Genomic DNA, 18,528 nt, shown 5'->3' on the forward strand with positions numbered 1-18,528 from the left:
CTAAGTTGTAGCTCCTTCTTAGCAATACTGCTGCATATTCTCTTGACAACAGTGCTGCAGTGTCTCTCAGGAACTGCCACATCACCTAACTCCTCCAGTTAACTTTGAGCATCTTTCCATTCCCTTCCACATCACCCTCAGCCCCAAAGCAAGCTGTTGAGTTGTTACTGCTAAAACCACCAAACTTGAAAGTGCACAGTGAAGATGCCGCAGACAGAACAGGTACAAATCACCTCACCCCTCCCTGACTTTTTAGAAGGGCAGACCCAATTTTGTCAGTGCCAGCTCTAATTATATTCCCAATGTATGTGTGGTGAGAAGAGGGATGATGAGCAGTAATTTCACACCTTTCTACATATTCTTCCTTTCCAGATTCTTTCCCCTAGTGTGTCTAGCACTATTCACTTCCCTACTGAATGGGAAAGATACAGTCAATTCAACTAGTACTTGCTGTAACTTCTTGTAAACTGAATATATTGTCGTTCTTGGTAGACTATAGGGGGATGCTTAAGAAAGGAAATGCAACAACTACATAGCCAGTATTCAGTGTAGTACTTTATTTTCTATTTTATTAAACTAAAGCCAAGAAAATACCAAGTTAATTTTAAAGGCAAATCTTTACTCCTTAAAGAAAAAATACAAACTGGTACTTTTATAATAGGTCATATTTTACATAATATAAACAAAATCACTAGTCTATATACTTGAGTTTCCTTAAACTATAATGAACCACAAAATGGGTGGAAAATGTGTTTACTTATCGGCAGCAAATAAACAACCTGGGAAAATAGGTAGCATGCACTTTTAACTATCTATGCACAGGTACTGACATAACCAAGATTAATAGCCCCCTCCTCTTCCTTGTCCATAGTAGCCACCCCCATACCCTCCTCTGCCACCTCCTGCCTGGAAACCCCCGGATCCCCTGTAGCCTCTTCCACTTGACCCTCTGTAGTCCCCCCCTGAGCCACCTCGGTAGCCACCTCGGTAACCTCCTCTGTAGCCACCACCACTGTTCCCACCATAGCCTCCCCGATAGGAATTAGAGCCCCCGCCATAGCCCCCACCACCTCCATAGCCTCCAGTGCCATAGCCTCCGGTGCCATAACTAGAACCACCCCTTCTGTATCCACCTCCATTGTCATATCGGGCCATCTTGGGAGGACGCGGACCATCTCCATACCTGGGAAGAGCACAAAAGCACCACGTTAGCAAAGGACCCTTAATACTTTCCAACTTTCACAAAATACATTCAGTCACATTTGAAAATTGAATGCATTGAAGGAACAAAGCCAAGGGCAAAATGCAAATGGAAGTGAAAAAACCTGCTATTCCAAAATAGATGCAGGAGGACGTGCCAACTGTAACCATGTGTTTTTCTAAAGTTCTTTCTGGTTCAGTCTCAAGATCTTAAATTTTGGCAGGAAGTCCTTACCACTTTAATATAGTGCTCTTTCACTCAGTTCAAATATATAGCACTTGAAGAAAGCAGCAATATGTTAGTAAAGAGGCTCTTGGAGCTGGTAATATATTATTTCATCTTTAACAAGTATTTTTCTGCATTAACTCTGAAATATGTTCTTGACACGTCTTTGTTTACAGCTAAATCTGCTTTGTGTAGCAAAGAAAGAAAAAAAAAGGGGCAATGAAAAATTGCAAAAGTCAGATTTTTCATTAACAAATCCAATTCAATATAGCCCAAACTATTATTCCTGTGTAGCTTTTGTCAGACACTAGCAGTAGCAATTTAACAGTTGCCCAAGTTAGAAATAGGGCTGGAATCTCTTTTCATTCATTCACTACTGTGTTCTAACATCAACTGCTACTGATTTTACTACAAACCTCTCTAATCTACTCAGTTCTTCCCATTTCTCTTCCCCCTACCATAATTCAGGCCACCATTATGTTGGTATATTTTAAGTTCTTTCTCCATTTATCCCATCCTTCCTAGTTTCTGGTCCTTCACAGAGCAGATTATGTGTGAAGCCCTCTTGATCACCACTGCTCCTGACAAAAGTAATTTCCCTCTTTCAGACACTTGTTAAGGATGCCCATGACACCTGGATGGTGTAATAAAGGGCAGCACCATGTCAGGAGTCACAGTGCTTGAGCTCAAATCCAGCTCTACCATTCACTAGCTTGTGGCCCTGAGTCTTCCTTGTTCCTAGCTTCCTTATTCACATTGAAGGAGATAATAATTTGTCTACATCATAGGTAGATTAAATATTAAGATGAGTTAATACTAGAAAAGCACTTAGCACAGTGCCTGGCACATAACCACTATGCTTAATAATGTTCAAAATTTAGTACTCACAGTCAAATTGGGAAACCCTAATTCACAGATATGATTTTGCACCTTAAAATTACAATTGTAATTGTTTCAATCACATGCAGTAAGGTTAGCTTGATGGAGAGATTAAAGAATACTTCTGGATAACTATAAACATTTTACACACTTGTATAATAGGATTACAACACAATTTTAGAGATGTAATCAGTGTTCTGTGGCCATGTTCTTAAAAGATAAAGGATACTGATGTAAAATGCCATAATATCTGCAACTTAATCACAAATGATTAAGCAAAATTAGATGGACGTGTAATAGATCCATGAAAGTGTCACAAAATGCCAACAATTAGAGACTGTGGGTGTTCACTATACTGTCATTCTCCCCTTTCTGTAGGTATCAAATATTTACAAATAAGAAGTTGCAGCCAAAGGAAAAAAAGCAGAACATTTTAAGAATTAAGACATAGTTCACATTTTTTAAAGATAAGCATGTTCCTGTATTTCCCTAAGATGATAAACCCTGCTGCTTTTCATTTGAGGATCAATTTAACTCCTCGCCAACATTTTTTCTTTAGCAGTTTCAACATAGTACTGAGGAAAAAGGATCGGTTGAGTTCTGGTTGTGTGACCAACCTAGATTCTGCATGTATTTTTAAGGCCCCTTTCTATCTCTACTATACACATGTGTAATAGAGTAACAAGACAAGAGTGAACACCCTTTTAGTCTGTTAACCAGAACTAAACTCCATATTCAGTGTTTGTCCAGAATTATATCTTAAAGCCTCTAGCAACTCACTGTGGAAATTTTAGGCCTATGGAAAGATTACTGTCCTCTGCTTGGTTCAAAGAGAAATTTTACTATGCTCCTCACCGTGTACTGACGATCATTAGGTTGATACCGGCAGCAGAGGGCCTAGATATCTGGCGGATTGTGTTCAGCATACGCTCGTTAACAGGGTCCAACTGACTAATGATATTAGGTTGTTTGGTTACTTCAACAACCAGAGCCTCCATGGCTGCCCGGAGAGCTGTGATACAGGCAGCAGCCTCATGAGAAATTTGCAGTCTGATCCTAAAATAGAAAAAATTTTACAAATGTGCATACAGGGAAAAAAAAAAATTATCTCTCAAGTTACTGCATGGCAACTGTTTGGTACTATGTGCCAATACTTACGACGACTGTAATGGTTCATCTTATGGAAACAGATGTGACTAACAATAATACTCTAGGCTAAGTTCTTAAAATTCACCACCAGCTACTGGCAGGAGTTTTGAACTATAAAGACTATCAAGCAAAATACTGCTAGCAATACAGACCACTAAGTCTCTAGTAAGATGGGAGTAAGAGACTCAGATTGTCTGGGTTTTCTGTTTTCAGAAATATGGCCAAGCCTGCTGACCGTCCATTAATTTCTAATCCATTTCGTCAAGTTATTACTAGCTACTTACCGCTAGTCTCTAACACATGTATAGGCATCCAGGCCCCATCAGAATCTAATTCCCCAGTGTACTATTCATGTTGGCATATATATCTCCAATTCCTAAGTTTTTGCTTCAACTTATATAGTCAGTTGAAGACTTTCTACCAATTGTGAACCACACTAGCAAGCAAGGCATCCTATTACTCACAGAAGGCATCATAAAGCACCTGATGTAACACCAAATTATATGATGTTTGTTTCACAAATTAAATTAGATAAGCAGTTGATTTACATTCCCTCTCAATTGTAAGAATTCAGTTTGGGGATCGCATCTGAAAATTCATACCAGTCATCTACAAACACAATCTCTCCATCAGATTGGACTTTCTTGGAGGCAAAGAGAAGCAACTGCAGGGGAGTGACTAAGGTCATGCCTTTGGCAGAGATGGCCCGGGTTCGAATCTGCAAGTGGAGAAAAAGGGAAGAGGGCACAGTTGACATTCCAACCATCAAGTGATGCTTCGAAAATTAAAATTTGTGTTCCCACTGCACATTACTAAGAAAATTTGCATTTTCAATGAAAATTTTTCTGAACAAATTCTTTCTTACCTTTTCACCAAACACAAAGAAGGGAGATGGGTACTTCATGTCTTGGCTGCTAAAAGGACAATTAACAGAGGACTTGTGGATAAGTGCATTACGCCCTTCAGTGGTGAGAATCTTCCTCTTTTCTTTATGATAGCACACATTGGGGTAGACACCAAAGGCCAGAAGTGAAATGACAACATCCAAATTATTATCTGGTCCGGTGTTTGTAAACACTTGTGTCAACAAACAATCTGTTATGAGGAATCAGGTTAAAAAAACAAAAATCAACTGACTCATACTCATATTGCACATACACTATTTAAAAGAACTGGCTCTCGGGCCTCCCCGGTGGCACAGTGGTTGAGCGCTGGGTTGCGAAGCTGCCCGCAGCCTCTGCAGTGCCGGTTCGATCCCCGGCTGCTCCCAGGCCACCGGAGGAGGGTCCCACATGGCACGCAGACCTCTCCTGCCGCCCGCGGCTCCCCTCAGCAGTGTGCTTCGGGCCTTCTGCCTGCTCTGCTCCCCACTCTGGCTCTGGTGAATTCTCTCACCCTCCCGCGCTTCTGACTGTACCCAGTGCTTGTATAAATAAACGAATAAAAAAAAAAAAAAAAAAAAAAAAAAGAACTGGCTCTCCTTTCATCCTTTGTACAAATAAATTGAGTAACTTCCTCTCTTAGAACTCCTACTAAAGACTAAGTCAAGGAAAAATTTTGTTTCTACAGTAAGAAAATTAAAATGTTCTCTTACAGAACTCAGCAATAATATAAGCTTGAAGTGCTTACTCAAAAAAAAAAAAAAAAAAAAAAAAAAGAATCCCCACAATCACCTACTCTCACAATAAGACCTGGACTGATAGAACCACTAAGTACCCCATCTGCTGTTCCTAATTGCTGTTACTTCCGAAGATGGAGTGATAATCCAAGGGGAGTGCACTGGAATTAAGGCTGATATTTTCATCACGACTCTGGTTTGAGTATTTTATTATTGTTTAGGAAGCTATAATGGTGAATGACCAAAAGCATGGAAATATTTTACTCTAGACAAATCTGAGTTCCAGTCTTACAGCCTCCTAACTGAATGAGTTTGGACAAGTAACTTAAACCTGTGTGAGCTTTCTCTTCTACAAAATGGGATAATAATATCTGCATCTCAGAATTACTGTGGATTTTAGCATATAAAAAATGTTCTTCCCTTTTCCTTTGATTTTGTAAAAGAAAAATTACAAATGTAGTCAGCTTATAATAGACGAGAACTACTTTGCTTAGTAATTCAGATCATATCCTTTCAAAATTTAGTGTCTTGTCCCACTTCCTTCTATCTCTCAATGAAACATGTCCTTCAGGTTATATATACCAGTGCTCAATATTTTAGGAAATATTTTAGGAAATAGTTCTATCTCAATCTAGTTGCAGATACAACAGCTCAACCTCTTCTCAAGATAAGAGTTGGATTGCTGTTTCTACATCAGTTTTCTATATCCACACACTGAAACTTTAAAGTCACTTAAGACATAATGCGATAGAATTTACATCAAAAATGAACACATGGGCAAACAGATACATCACTTCACAACCACTCTTTTGAGGTTACTGAAACAAAGCGCTCACTCCAAAGTCCTGAGAGCAAGACCAGTGCTCTTTACAAGAGATTTTAAAAAACTCCCCAAGTAGTACAATTTTTAAATATCCGTTATCATCCGTGTGCTATATTACAATTACTTTCTTTACCTTTGAGCATCCTCATCTTTTGTTTCCTTTTTAGAAAGACTAAACTGATGTGGAAAAACTACCATCATAGTTCAAAGAACTAAGGAATACTAGCAAGTTTAAAAAAAAATAAAGCACAGTCTAAAGCATGAAACTAAAATATACTGCACCGTCAATTTACATCACTACATAAATGTCAATTCAGATATGTCTTAAGAATTTGAAAGTAGTACCTTCTGGAAATCCTGAATTTATCAAAATCTCTTTAAGTTGAACTTTGGCTTCCCAGGTCATTCTTAGTGTAGCCATATTGAGCCTTTTGTGCTCACAAAAGCGTATCTCTGCTTCTTCTCCACCCATCCTAAAATAAATAGGAATGAAAAATTATTCTGAAAGCCCACAGAACTAGATAAAGATTAAGAGAAAGAGACACAGTTCACCCAAATCTTACAATTCTCCCCTCTCGAGTCCATACCTAGCATCATCCCAAGCTTGAAATACTGATAAAAGGGCCACATGATCAGAAAATCTGTTTCCAGCAAAATTCCGATGGATATAACCCAGTCTCTTTCCTTCACTGATGAAAGGCTCTGGAAAGCAGGTGGCGGCAGAGATGGTGCAGACAGCATCTCCCACACTGAAAAAGAACAGGGAAAAGCCATCTAGACCACAATCTTGTTCCAGCAGCTTGGACTGTATTGTCAACTATGGGTCAGTCTTTATCAGCTAATATACTACTCTATTAGCACTGAAACTGGTTTAACAAAGAACGTTACAGCTGTTCTCTCCAGAAGCAGAAAGGAAAAAAAAAATGAGCTCTGATATTAAAACATGCACATTTACCACAAATTATAATCTTATTTTCCCAACTTACCAAATTTTTAACCTTCAAAACTTTCTGATAAAATATACCTGTTTTCCTAATGCTACTTCTCTTTCAAGGACAACTACTTAAATCTTCTGGGAGGAACAGCAATTTTCTTTTGAGAAATCTCTGCTCTTTCCCCAGGTTGTTCCTAGGTGTCCACCTACTGGAATTACTCATCTTTTCACTTTATTCTTCTCTGTAAGTATCTAATGTGTGCTACTTCTCCACTTGAGAATAGTTTATTCCTTCTGAGTCCATCTTTTTAATGGGGAGGGGAATAAGAGTCTAAAATTGTTCTACCAAATAAATATCAGCAATAAAACACTTACTAGAAAATACACCCCATTATCATCATTTTGCCAAAACGAGGTTCGATGGGGAGTTTAGCCAGGATTCGTCCCAGAGGAGTCAACTCATCATTGGCATCTAATGCATCAAGTTCTGTAGGGAGACATTTCTTTGTGAGCAGATACTAATGAATAGTCCTTTAACCTAGGCAAACATTATGTATTTCTATATAGATTATGGTTAAAATAACACACTTCAGTTCTCATCTGTCAAGACAATTATCAGTACCCATGCCCAATAATTCTCTTCACGCAAGAACAAAATCAATTTCTATGGGTTTTGAAGAAGTTACTAGAATTAGGCCCAGTAGGTTATAAATTAAACAGTCCACGAGGTATCTATAAATACAGTCACCACAAGCACCTGTATGCCGTGACAGGTTTGAAAACGTGGAAGATTAGAGAGAGGGAAAAGAAATCTGGAGAATCAAGAACTGAAGTTCACGAGCAGGTGAGAACTAAATTCAATTCAGATCCTCTGGTTCCAATGCCATTACTTTTATCACTGTACTAAACTGCTTCTATAAGTCAACTGGAAAACAAACATATTCTAAAAGATAATACACAGGTATCACAAGAAATCTGTGTTTTAACAATTAAATATTTAGCGATAACACCCTGACTTTTCACCATTTTTTTCAGGAAGAGTACGTCATCTTTTTCCTCATGCTGCTCACTATACAAGCGGCCATGGTGAGGTCTGAAGCAACACTGGGTACTTTAGCACCCCAGCCCTGTTTATTATCACAGCTCCGCTTGACAGTGTCTTCTTTTATTTGTTGCTATTTGCCAGGACAAGACAGATGGTATAAAATAAACACTTGTGTTAGGTAGGTCTGCATTTGTCAGTACCTCTAAGAGTGTGCTCTGCTTCAATCACAGCATCCAAAGGTGGAGGTTCAATGGCTTTGGCCAGGAATTGGCCAATTCCTCCCAGACGAAGAAGTTTTATGCTCAAAGCAATTTCATGCAATGGTGTTCGGAACATCTCTGGTGTCATGTGGGTTTCGAGTCTAAGAGACCATAAACATAAAATAACCACCTTCCCTGGTGTGTGTACACACACACTCTCTCTCACACACACACTCGTTTAATAAAATCCTTGCAGAGAAATAATCAGGTAGACAGAGCTACCCTTCCATCATGCTTTAACCGTTATCAAAAAATGTTTTATATTTACTACACTCTCACTGAAAAAGACCCTATGAGTTGTTTATGACTTTACAATTACAGCTTGATGGCATTTTCAGCTGAGGAGTGGAGGATTAAAAAAAATATCAAAATTCCGTGATACTATTACTCCCACTGCTTTTTTTTAGGTCTTTTCTGCTGACAAACATGTTAAAAGGGGTGACCAGGCTTTTGGGGGCAATGTAAGAACGCCAACATTTTCCTACAAACTGCTCCCCTTCCTGACCCACATAATTCCACTGGAAAGGATCTTAGAGATCACTCAGTCCTTTTGAAATTTTAATAATATTGATTTGTAATAACAGCTAACATTTAAAGAGCTTATTATGTACCAAGCACTATACTCAGTATTTTACATTATTAATTCATTTCTCAAACAAATCCATTATGTTGGATATTATATATATTATCACTCATAGACTGGAGAAACAGAGGTCTAAGGAATGCAAATATTAGTTTATGCAATGTACTAGGCACAAATAGTATTAAAACACCAGTCTCTACACTTCTAACTGGGGCTTTTTCCCTATAAAGTGTTCATGATGAAGATTCCTGGGAATCATTTACAAGTGGTTCTAACACTGCTGGCAAGATTTAGATCAACTTTAATCAGGTTTACATAAAAGCAAATAGTAACCTATTCCTCATCCTACAAAGAACAAAAATTCCTTATTAAAGGTCTATTCACGCCGCTACTATTTAGTAGGTGGTTTTACCCTAAGTTGCTAGACACAGTACTTGTTTCATCAGTTCAAGGGACAATCTAGCCTTTAAAAAGAACTAGGTACCTATCAAATGTTGCCCTGAGTTAACTGCTTGGTGCTCAACTAAGCCTGCACATGCAATTATTAGGGAGTCATGTTACCAGGATAAAATCAACTCAAAGTTTTCTTTAATTTTTCTTCAGTGCATGACAGACATGTCACCTAGCAGTCTATCTCCCTAACCCTACCTTTATTATCAGCTGGTTTAAACAAACATATAACCACCACATAGATCTCCAGAAATATACAACTATTGATAAATATTTTAAAGCTATAATGCATAAACACAATCTTTAAAACCAACAGGTCCCACCCACAAACATTCCCCAAAAGGCCTGTAGTATAAATGGAAATTAGCAAAGCAGTAGGAAACTTGGATTTCGGTCCTGTCTCTGATACAGTTTTTATTAAGTTAACCAAGTTTCTTAAGCTTTAGTTTCCTTATTCAAATAATGCCCCCCATTTCTCAGGAGCAGGATCACATGAACATGAGATGTGCTAACAGTAGAAAATAGGAATATTCTATAATACAAAAGTATTGTTATTTAACACTCTGCAGAGTTAACCAGTTTGTAACAATCAGTAATTCTCAAGTGATGATGCCACGTGAAGCCAAAATAGCATCCACATAACCTCATTTTAAAAGGTACTTAGGGGCTTCCCTGGTGGCGCAAGGGGTTAAGACGCTGTGCAACCTATGAAACTATCCACAGCCACTGCGGCACAAGTTTGATCCCCGGCCAGGGAGCTACCCACATGGCATTGCAGACCTCTCCTGACTCACTCACTGTTCCCCTCAGCGGTGTGTTTCAATCAATCTGCCTGTTCTGTTCCCTACTCTGTCTCTGGTGAATCCTCTCACCCCCCACGTCTCTGGCCTGTGCCCCAGTTCTTATATGCATAAACAAACAAAACTTTAAAAAAAAGTAAAAAAAATAAAAGGTACTTTGTAGACGGTAACTGGTAGCAAACATGCCAACATCAACAATTTCTGATTTCATTCTTTCCACAATCTCAATATTGGAAGCCAGATTTCCTCTAGTACACTTAAATGGTGACATTTATGTATTAAATTCACTGGAGGACAGAGAGAGGATGTGTAAAGGGTTAAAAAAGTTGTCAGTCTTTACTCAAGAGTGAGTCACACCTCTCAAAACGAGCTCGGCTGCAGAGGTGAAAGCAGAATCCAGGCCGCACACGGCCCGCTCGTCCTTTCCGCTGCTCGAGGTTTGTTTTGGATGCCCACACCGTAGCGTAGTTGGTCATGTTGTTGTGAGCAGTGAACAACTTCACTTTCTGCCTAAATAGAAAAAGAGAGGTAAGTTCTAAAACTCACAGGTAGTAAGTTGTAAGACCGCCAGCACATAACTCTTACACTCACTAAGTGGTGGCTGCTTTCCAGATAACCATGCCTACTGTGATGTCTATTTGTAACCAATACCAATAAAACCCAGTAACTTGATTCCCACTCTTCAGCTGTCAATCTACTGAAAGGCAGCAGAATACATTCATTTTCTTCATCTAAAATAAGTATATTAATATACTCATTAATATAAAATGAGTATATTAATATACATAAGGGGCCTCCCCTGTGGCGCAGTGGTTGAGCATTGGGCTGCGAAGCTGCCCGCAGCCTCTGCAGCGCTGGCTCAATCCCCGGCTGCTCCCCGGCCACAGGAGGAGGGTCCCACATGGCGCGCAGACCTCTCCTGCCACCCGCTGCTCCCCTCAGCAGTGTACTTCGGTCATTCTGCCTGCTCTGCTCTCCCCTCTGACTCTGGTGAATTCTCTCACCCTCCCACGCTTCTGACTGTACCCAGTGCTTGTATAAATAAATAAAAATAAAATTAAAAAAAAAAAAAAGAGTATATTATTACCTAACTCACAGGGATCCTATTTATAAACACTGACTGACTGAATGAATGTGAAGCATTTAAAGACCATGAGACACACACATATAAGTAGGTAATAATTATTCAAGCCAACTGTATCCCAAAGCTTAATTTTTAGGCTAAAAGTTATGTAGTGACCAGAAAATGTGGATAACCTCAAGAAACAGTGCCTGTATAAATCTTTTGAAACCCTAAGCAGCTTCAGAATCCTTCAATGTCACGTACAGGCAGAAGTCTGAGATGATTTGGATTGCACAACAGAGCTGCGTGCTTTGCACCATTCCCTAAAGTAGGAATTGCCAGGAGCGACTTGAGAGACTATATAAAGAGAGGTCAGTTATGGGGCACAAACAGCGATATACCAAGTTTTGACTTTTTTTGTCTTGTGTATCAATTACCATAAGGTTACTTATCTACATATTAAGCTCTTCCTTGTTTATTTCCCAGGCTCATTCCACACCAAATAGGAAGGCTTTTAATGAGTGTTCATCAGGTAGGATGTTTATTATGTGACATATATTGGTCATCTTTCTACACCAAACAGCATGCTATGGTATGGCAGTGGTCAGTGGAAACACCCACTGGAAATGAGCAAAGCACCAGCAGTGACTACAGTGGGAAACAGTCACTTTCTATGATGATTCACTGATTTGTGATGATCAATACAGAGGATTACTAATAAACATTAGTCGTGTGTGTGTGTGTGTACATGCACAGTAATTTTGATGGTAGAACACATAAGTTTAAAAATAAGTGCTTTCTATTATTCCATTAACTGATAAGCAATAGGGCAGTGTAAAGATTTATTCTAGGCAAATAGGTTCCTTGGGAACTTACTTGCAAGAGTCAATGACATAAACAACATCATTTATGGTAATGCTTGTCTCAGCAATATTTGTGGACAAAATAACCTGTGGAGAAATGAAGTAAGAAAAATTAACTTCAGGAAACATTCTCCTGCTAAGTATTCAAAAGGAAAGATTTGTTTCTGTACTCGTAAGGGAATTAACGACATCTTTAAAAACATCATTGACTAATGAAAAAACCTACATTCAGGAAGAAGACCCCCTTTTTCCTTCTTAATTTAGATGGATTACACATTTTTTTGATAGCTCTTTGAAGATCTGTAACATTTACTTAATATCTATGTCACTTCCAACTTTGTAATGGTATTTACCTTGGTTACTCCAACTGGCACTGGATCAAACACTTTGCGCTGTTCCTCCCGAGGAATCTGAGAATGCAGAGGTAGAATCTGATACCTGTGGCTTCCTATAACAATAAGGAGAAGTTAAGATCTAAAAATAGAAGCTTACTTTAAAACTGTAATATGTATTCTAATTGCAAAATTAACACAGCACTAAATTTTGTTTTCATGTACGGCTAGGGAATAAACAAAAATATTTACTTTCACCCTCAAATATGTGAGAATTCAAAGACTCATACCAAAATGTGGATTCATTTCTAAATGCTTCTGCATAGTATATATCAAATTCCAGCCAGGCAGAAAAACCAACACAGCTCCAGGAACATTAAGGGTCTCGATGTACTTAAGTAGTGCCTCAATAAGTTCAAAGGGAGTTTCCTTTTCATTCAGCTGAGCCATGCTCATCCTTGTTTCTGGACCATATTCATCACCACAAATCAGGTTGCAATTTGCCTGCCAAAAATAGGGAGACAAATTTTGGGTTGTCTCAATTACAACACCTTATGAGATAAGTATTACAGATTTGTTTTTAAAATAACACCTAATGTCCTTATTGATCTCACTGATTCATCAGTCATATACTGGCATACAGGAGACATTTAATTTCTAAAAATTTTGGACCTATTGTAAAGTAACACACTGAATTTCTCAACAGACCAGTAGTTTCCACAGGACATGTCTAAAAATCAAATACTAACTCTAATAAACTTTCTAATTTACTATTCATTTACATCCTCAAGTATTCTGATTAAAAACATCCAATCTCAGGTTATCTTCTCTCAAATTCTGCACTGCTCACTATTTTACAGTACTCAGATGTTTAAATGTCCAAATGCAAGATGCATTTTACATTACCATTGGATCAAGACTCAAGTACTACAAAATGTCACTTTCCCCTCCTATTTATTCTGAAATCTTTTATTATTCCCTAGTTTTGTACACTCTCCACCTGACAAAGTAATCACCAAATAATCTCTTTAATCTAGAATCAAACTGCTGCTCCTCAAGCTGCACTGTACACATGGATCACCTGGAGATCTTGTTAAGTGTAGATTCTGATTTAATAGATCTGAGGTGGGAACCAAGATTCTACCATTCTCAGGTATAGTGGTTTATGAAAAACACTTTGAGCAACAAAGTCTTATAAAATGGATTTATCTATCATACTCTGGGGCATCTTGTCAGGTTGCATAAATCTTTCATGTTTTAAATGGAATTATCTTTAACCACATGTGGTCTTTAAACATCTTACTTTCCTCTTCTTTTTTGTTTAACTTTATGCCAGAAATGCTTTAACTCATGGTATGAAGAAGAGTGAATTCTTGGGAGTGAAATACATCAACTGTTTTTTTAGTCAATTTTCAAAGATATTTGCTATAATGCTAATTCACTGCATGCTTTTACTCAAATTACTCTTTTCAGCAATAACAATTTTCCTATAATGAAAATTTTTCATAGGATTCACTTACATCATCATCCTCACCACCATCATCCTCCTTATCCTTCTTCTTCTTGTCTTTTGGTGGAGGAATAAATTGGGTCATCTGAATACAGTCTTCCAAAAAATATTCTGCCAAAATAATCCAGACAATACATTCAGAAAGAAAGGGTCTTTAAAATTCACAGTTCAAAAGTACTTAATATTAATCTGATTCTTCACAAGTGCTTAGAAACCGCATTGTCAATAATGTGTTTTCCAATCAAATTAAGTGCTCCCATCCTTTGGATCCTGAAGGAGGATGAGGTCTCTCTTAATTTGTTCCCCCAAATCTATTATAATCTTCTACATGCAATATCCAAAAATTTATGGAATGCCTACTGTACACATGCAAAATATTGAACAGTCCCAACGAGTGGGTGATACAGGAACAGAAATTAAGTCAACAGTAACATATTGTCATCCTTCTTCTATCAGAACAAACATGTAAGATAGGCTCCTTTCAAGTTATTCTGAAAAGGACTTCAATGTAAGGATCAGAACATCCACTGATCAATTAGGCCCGTTCTCTGACAGGCACAAAAGTGTCTCATAATTTCTAAACACTTCCCCCTCTCTGCCCTAAGAACAGCCACAGAGCCATTCCATCACAATGTAGCAAGAGTACATGCTATCAACATGACTTATCACAGGTAATATTAAACTTGAAGTCCTAACTTAGACTGTATTTGTCAAGTTTTTCCATTGCAAACTCTGCCCCCATTCCTTTCGTTCTATTCTTTGGAAGCAAATCAATAAGCATAGTCCACTCAAGGGGCAGGGAGCTAAGCCTCTGTATTTTGAGGCAGGAGAATCTTCTAAAACTTTTTGAAATTCTTTCATATGAGAGATTTACCTTTATTACCCACATATTTATTCAATCACTATAGAGATTCATGGGTATTTTATTATATTAGGGTTATAATCCAATACTGTATTTTTGGTTTTGCTCAAACTATTCTAGCTTTTTCCATTGAGAGCTCTTTCAAGTTGGCTCCCAGTGGCTCTTTGTCCCCAACAGTCTATGTGTGTGTGTTTTTAAGTACATCCTTACTTTCTAGCACTACAAGTTGTTCCAGGCTTTTCTTATATATTTCCAGCCTCAGCCTTAGAAGCAGCCTTTTCTCCAAGGATATCTGATACCTTTAACTGGAGAATGGTATTAAAAATAAGATTTGGTGCTGTGCATGCTCCTTCTCACTGAAGTATCAGTGCTCTGGATGTGCTTAGCAGACAGAGCTAGGAAATCTAAGTATACTAACTCATGCTTCCATACAATATCTGTAATTATTTCTGTATCTCGCCATTTGATCTAAACAAATGAATCAATCTGTTCGTATCTAAGCATTAGATCTTGCTGATGAAGTCTCAGTCAAGTCTTAATTTTATCTATAACCTTTCATTCTAACAACCAACTTGACTCCCACCATCTGCCATCCATTTACTTCTATTTTCAATCCAAATATACATGTAAAGCAACTTTAAAACTGTTAACCTGTATACTTTGAGATACAACTGTAGTGACTTTTATTTCAGAGCTACCGTTACTTTTGAATATCAAAAATTAGCACCCTAATACAGTCATTCATCATTTTACACCCACACTGCAATTTCATCTTGTTTTTATGCCCTCAATTAGACTAATTCATTCTTTTAACCAAACCATCAGATGACTATCCTAGAAAAAGGTGATGACAAAACCTCCCAGAGAAAATAAAAAGGCTCCTGACTATCAGAAATACTTGATTTTGAAGTACTTGTCTCAATCTCATTTCAAAGCCTGCCACCTCAGGCTCCAAGGATTTTCTTGTTAATTTGAAATTAACTGCTTAAACTTTTAACAGTATTTCTCATGAACACCTGCAGGCCAAATTTATTTATATTTGACTATATAATCTTGTAAGTTAAGTGTGGCTATAAGTAAAAGCCAGCACAAAATACTACCTGATCTCGCTCCTCAAACTGCAGTCACCACACTTCATGACTAAAACTCCAAAATGCTATGATGTCTGACATTCTGAATCTTGCCTGTATTTTAAATATTCTTTAAACTGTTACTCTAATCTCCAGGATTAAGAAAATCCAACACTACTGCATAGAAGATGTTCACCCTCCCACACCACCTCCCACAACGTTCACCTTGAACTGGATATGTTCTCCCATAAACTTCAATGATGGGGCAATTGAAGAAATATTCACAGAACATGCTGGTATCAATGGTAGCAGACATGAGAACAATGCGAACTTCAGGGTAAGCCTGAACTACATCACGCAGCACTACCAAAAGGAAGTCAGTCTACAAAAGAAAAAAAGGTACATAAAAGTTTACTAATGAGATATACCGAAAAGATTTAGTGACATCAGTGAAATTCAGTTTCTTAGGTGACTTATGGAAGTTTAAGATAAGGGGTTACAGTTGGACGTAGTAACAGTATTTTTAAGAATAGTTGGAGCTGTGGGGATTAAAAATGAATGCTACCTGGGTAGAGGAAGAAAAAAAAAAAAACATTAATGAGAGCAGAGAATTCATCTCAAGCTTTTCGCTGAAATTTCTAAAAAAAAAAAAAAAAAAAAAAAAAAAAAGCCATGAACCAAAAGTTCTAATCACCTTCAAAGCTAATCTTAAGAATATTGAAAAGGTCAGATTTGTTCAAACAAACAAAATAATGGCCAAGACATTTACTATTTAATAATATGAAGAATCGGGCCTCCCCTGGTGGTGCAGTGGTTGAGCACTGGGCTGCGAAGCTGCCTGCAGCCTCTGCAATGCCCGGTTCGATCCCTGGCCACCGGTGAGGGTCCCACATGGCGTGACAGACCTCTCCTGTGTGCCCACTGTTCCCCTCAGCAGTGTATTTCGTCAGTCTACCTGTTCTGTTCCCTGCTCTGGTGAATCCTCTCACCCTCCCATGCTTCTGCTTGTACCCAGTGCTTGTATAAATAAATAAATCAATCTTAAAAAAAAAAAAAAAAAAATCCATCAAACCACCAAATACAAAGCGTAGAACTTTGACAAGACTTCTCTAGATGTAAGGTCCACCCCCTTTTCACTCTTCATCTCCCTAAAGAAAACTATTATTCTGAATCTATCATTCCTTGTCACACAGATTTCATTTCTTCTTTAGTTACCTAAAATGTGCAGACATGTGTGTAAAATTTACTTTATGGGAATGTTTTAAGTACTCTTTCAGGGTTTCCCTTTTCACATACTATAGAACTGCTAAGATCCATCCATGTATATCACTACAATTATCCTGATGACAGTTTAATATCCCAGAGTGTGATTGTATCAATTAATTTGCCTGTAGGTATCTGGCAGTGCAAACTGCAGGTAGACTCTGTAAGTATCTAGGTTGTTCCCAGAGTTTTCACTAATATGGACAACACTTCCCGCTACCATGAACGCTCATTTTTTCTCCATGACTAATGCTGTACATAAAACAAGTTTCCATGGCTAAGTGTGGGTATGAACCTATCAATATGTCAATATTAAGCTTCAGGAGATAATGCTAAGCTATTTTTGTAAGTGGTTTGCTCAACTCATATACCCCCATAAATAATGAATAAGTGATTCTGCTACTCCGCATTCTCCAATACTTGGTATCCTTACTTAAGTTTTATTAAAGTGACATAAGCAGTACATTTTTAGGGTCTTGATCTGTACTTCCTGATTCACACTTCCTCACATTTACTGGTCAAATATGCATCTTTAGGAGGTATTTACAATTTCTGTACTAATTCTCTTGGCAATATTAGAATCTTAACTTATGGTTTTCCTTAAAGCATGTTTTGAGTGAACAAATAATCTTAATTAAAAAAAAGACAAATATACCTATCTTTTATTTCGGGGCTAGCACATTTTGTGTTTTAAGAACCCCCTTCTATAATGTCTAGAACATGTCTTGATACAGTAGCCATGGGGTTACATGTAACTACTGAGCAAAGGAAATGCATGCAATCCATATTAAGATGTGCTGTGTGTGTAAAATACACACTAGATTTTGAAGAGATTATATGTAAAAAAGAATCCAAATTATTAGTATAGTTTTAAACTGACTGCATGCTCAAAATATTTTAGATATAAACAAAATATATCGAAATCTTTACCTTTTCATTTCACCTTTTAAAATGTGTTACTAGAAAATTAAAAATTACATATGTGGCTCATATTATATTTCTATTATATGGGCAGTACTATTTAGGTATTTACATATACATTGTAAAAAATGTAGCATTTTGAAAATGCTCAGGCATTTAAGTCCTTAATTTTCCTGGAGTTTATTTTTACATTTGGTTACGAAGATTCCAAATTCAACTATTTCCTTATAGATGACCATTTGTTTTCAACTCCATTACTATTGATTTGGCATGCCATCACTCTTGTGTAATGCCATTAAGCTGCGTAACACGGAATCTGCTCCTGCACTTAGCACCATTCCATTGGTCAAGCTGTCAACCCATGACTGCCTCAATTATTACAGCTTTTAAGTCTTGATATCTATAAAACAAAACCCTCCATTCTGCTCTTCTTCAGAAATCCTAATTATTTTTTTTTGCCACAAATCTTCCCTATAAGTATGAGCAATCTATTAAATTCTGTGAAAAACCTTGATTAGAATTGAATTCAAACTATGGATCAACTTGGGGAAAATTGTGATCTACATAATAAGCCCTCCTAGCCACGAACATGAACTGCTCTTTTTAAAAAAATATTTTGTGATAAAGTGCTACTTTTTTCTATAGAGGTTCTGTGTGTCTTTTTCTTGGACTTAACT

General features: G+C 37.6%; 1 protein-coding gene across 2 annotated transcripts in view; it reads right to left on the bottom strand.

The window, feature by feature from the left end:
- Positions 1 to 546: 546 nt before the first annotated feature.
- The window catches only part of DHX9 (DExH-box helicase 9), a 40,294-nt gene continuing 22,312 nt past the window's right edge, over positions 547 to 18,528 (bottom strand). For both annotated transcript variants that reach the window (XM_037506324.1, XM_037506325.2), the window contains 14 exons: positions 15,893 to 16,049; positions 13,746 to 13,846; positions 12,516 to 12,729; positions 12,247 to 12,341; positions 11,907 to 11,980; positions 10,325 to 10,477; positions 8,075 to 8,235; positions 7,205 to 7,316; positions 6,483 to 6,644; positions 6,241 to 6,368; positions 4,320 to 4,549; positions 4,057 to 4,172; positions 3,161 to 3,361; positions 547 to 1,183 (listed from right to left, as the gene is read on the bottom strand). In XM_037506324.1, the coding sequence (XP_037362221.1) occupies positions 841 to 1,183; positions 3,161 to 3,361; positions 4,057 to 4,172; positions 4,320 to 4,549; positions 6,241 to 6,368; positions 6,483 to 6,644; positions 7,205 to 7,316; positions 8,075 to 8,235; positions 10,325 to 10,477; positions 11,907 to 11,980; positions 12,247 to 12,341; positions 12,516 to 12,729; positions 13,746 to 13,846; positions 15,893 to 16,049 (2,247 nt within the window). In that variant the 3' untranslated portion in view covers positions 547 to 840. The remainder of the gene's footprint in view (positions 1,184 to 3,160; positions 3,362 to 4,056; positions 4,173 to 4,319; positions 4,550 to 6,240; positions 6,369 to 6,482; positions 6,645 to 7,204; positions 7,317 to 8,074; positions 8,236 to 10,324; positions 10,478 to 11,906; positions 11,981 to 12,246; positions 12,342 to 12,515; positions 12,730 to 13,745; positions 13,847 to 15,892; positions 16,050 to 18,528) is intronic.

The sequence above is a fragment of the Talpa occidentalis genome, unplaced genomic scaffold (assembly GCF_014898055.3).
Source record: "Talpa occidentalis isolate TD23 unplaced genomic scaffold, MPIMG_talOcc4v2.1 talOcc4.12, whole genome shotgun sequence".
NCBI classification, from domain to species: domain Eukaryota; kingdom Metazoa; phylum Chordata; class Mammalia; order Eulipotyphla; family Talpidae; genus Talpa; species Talpa occidentalis.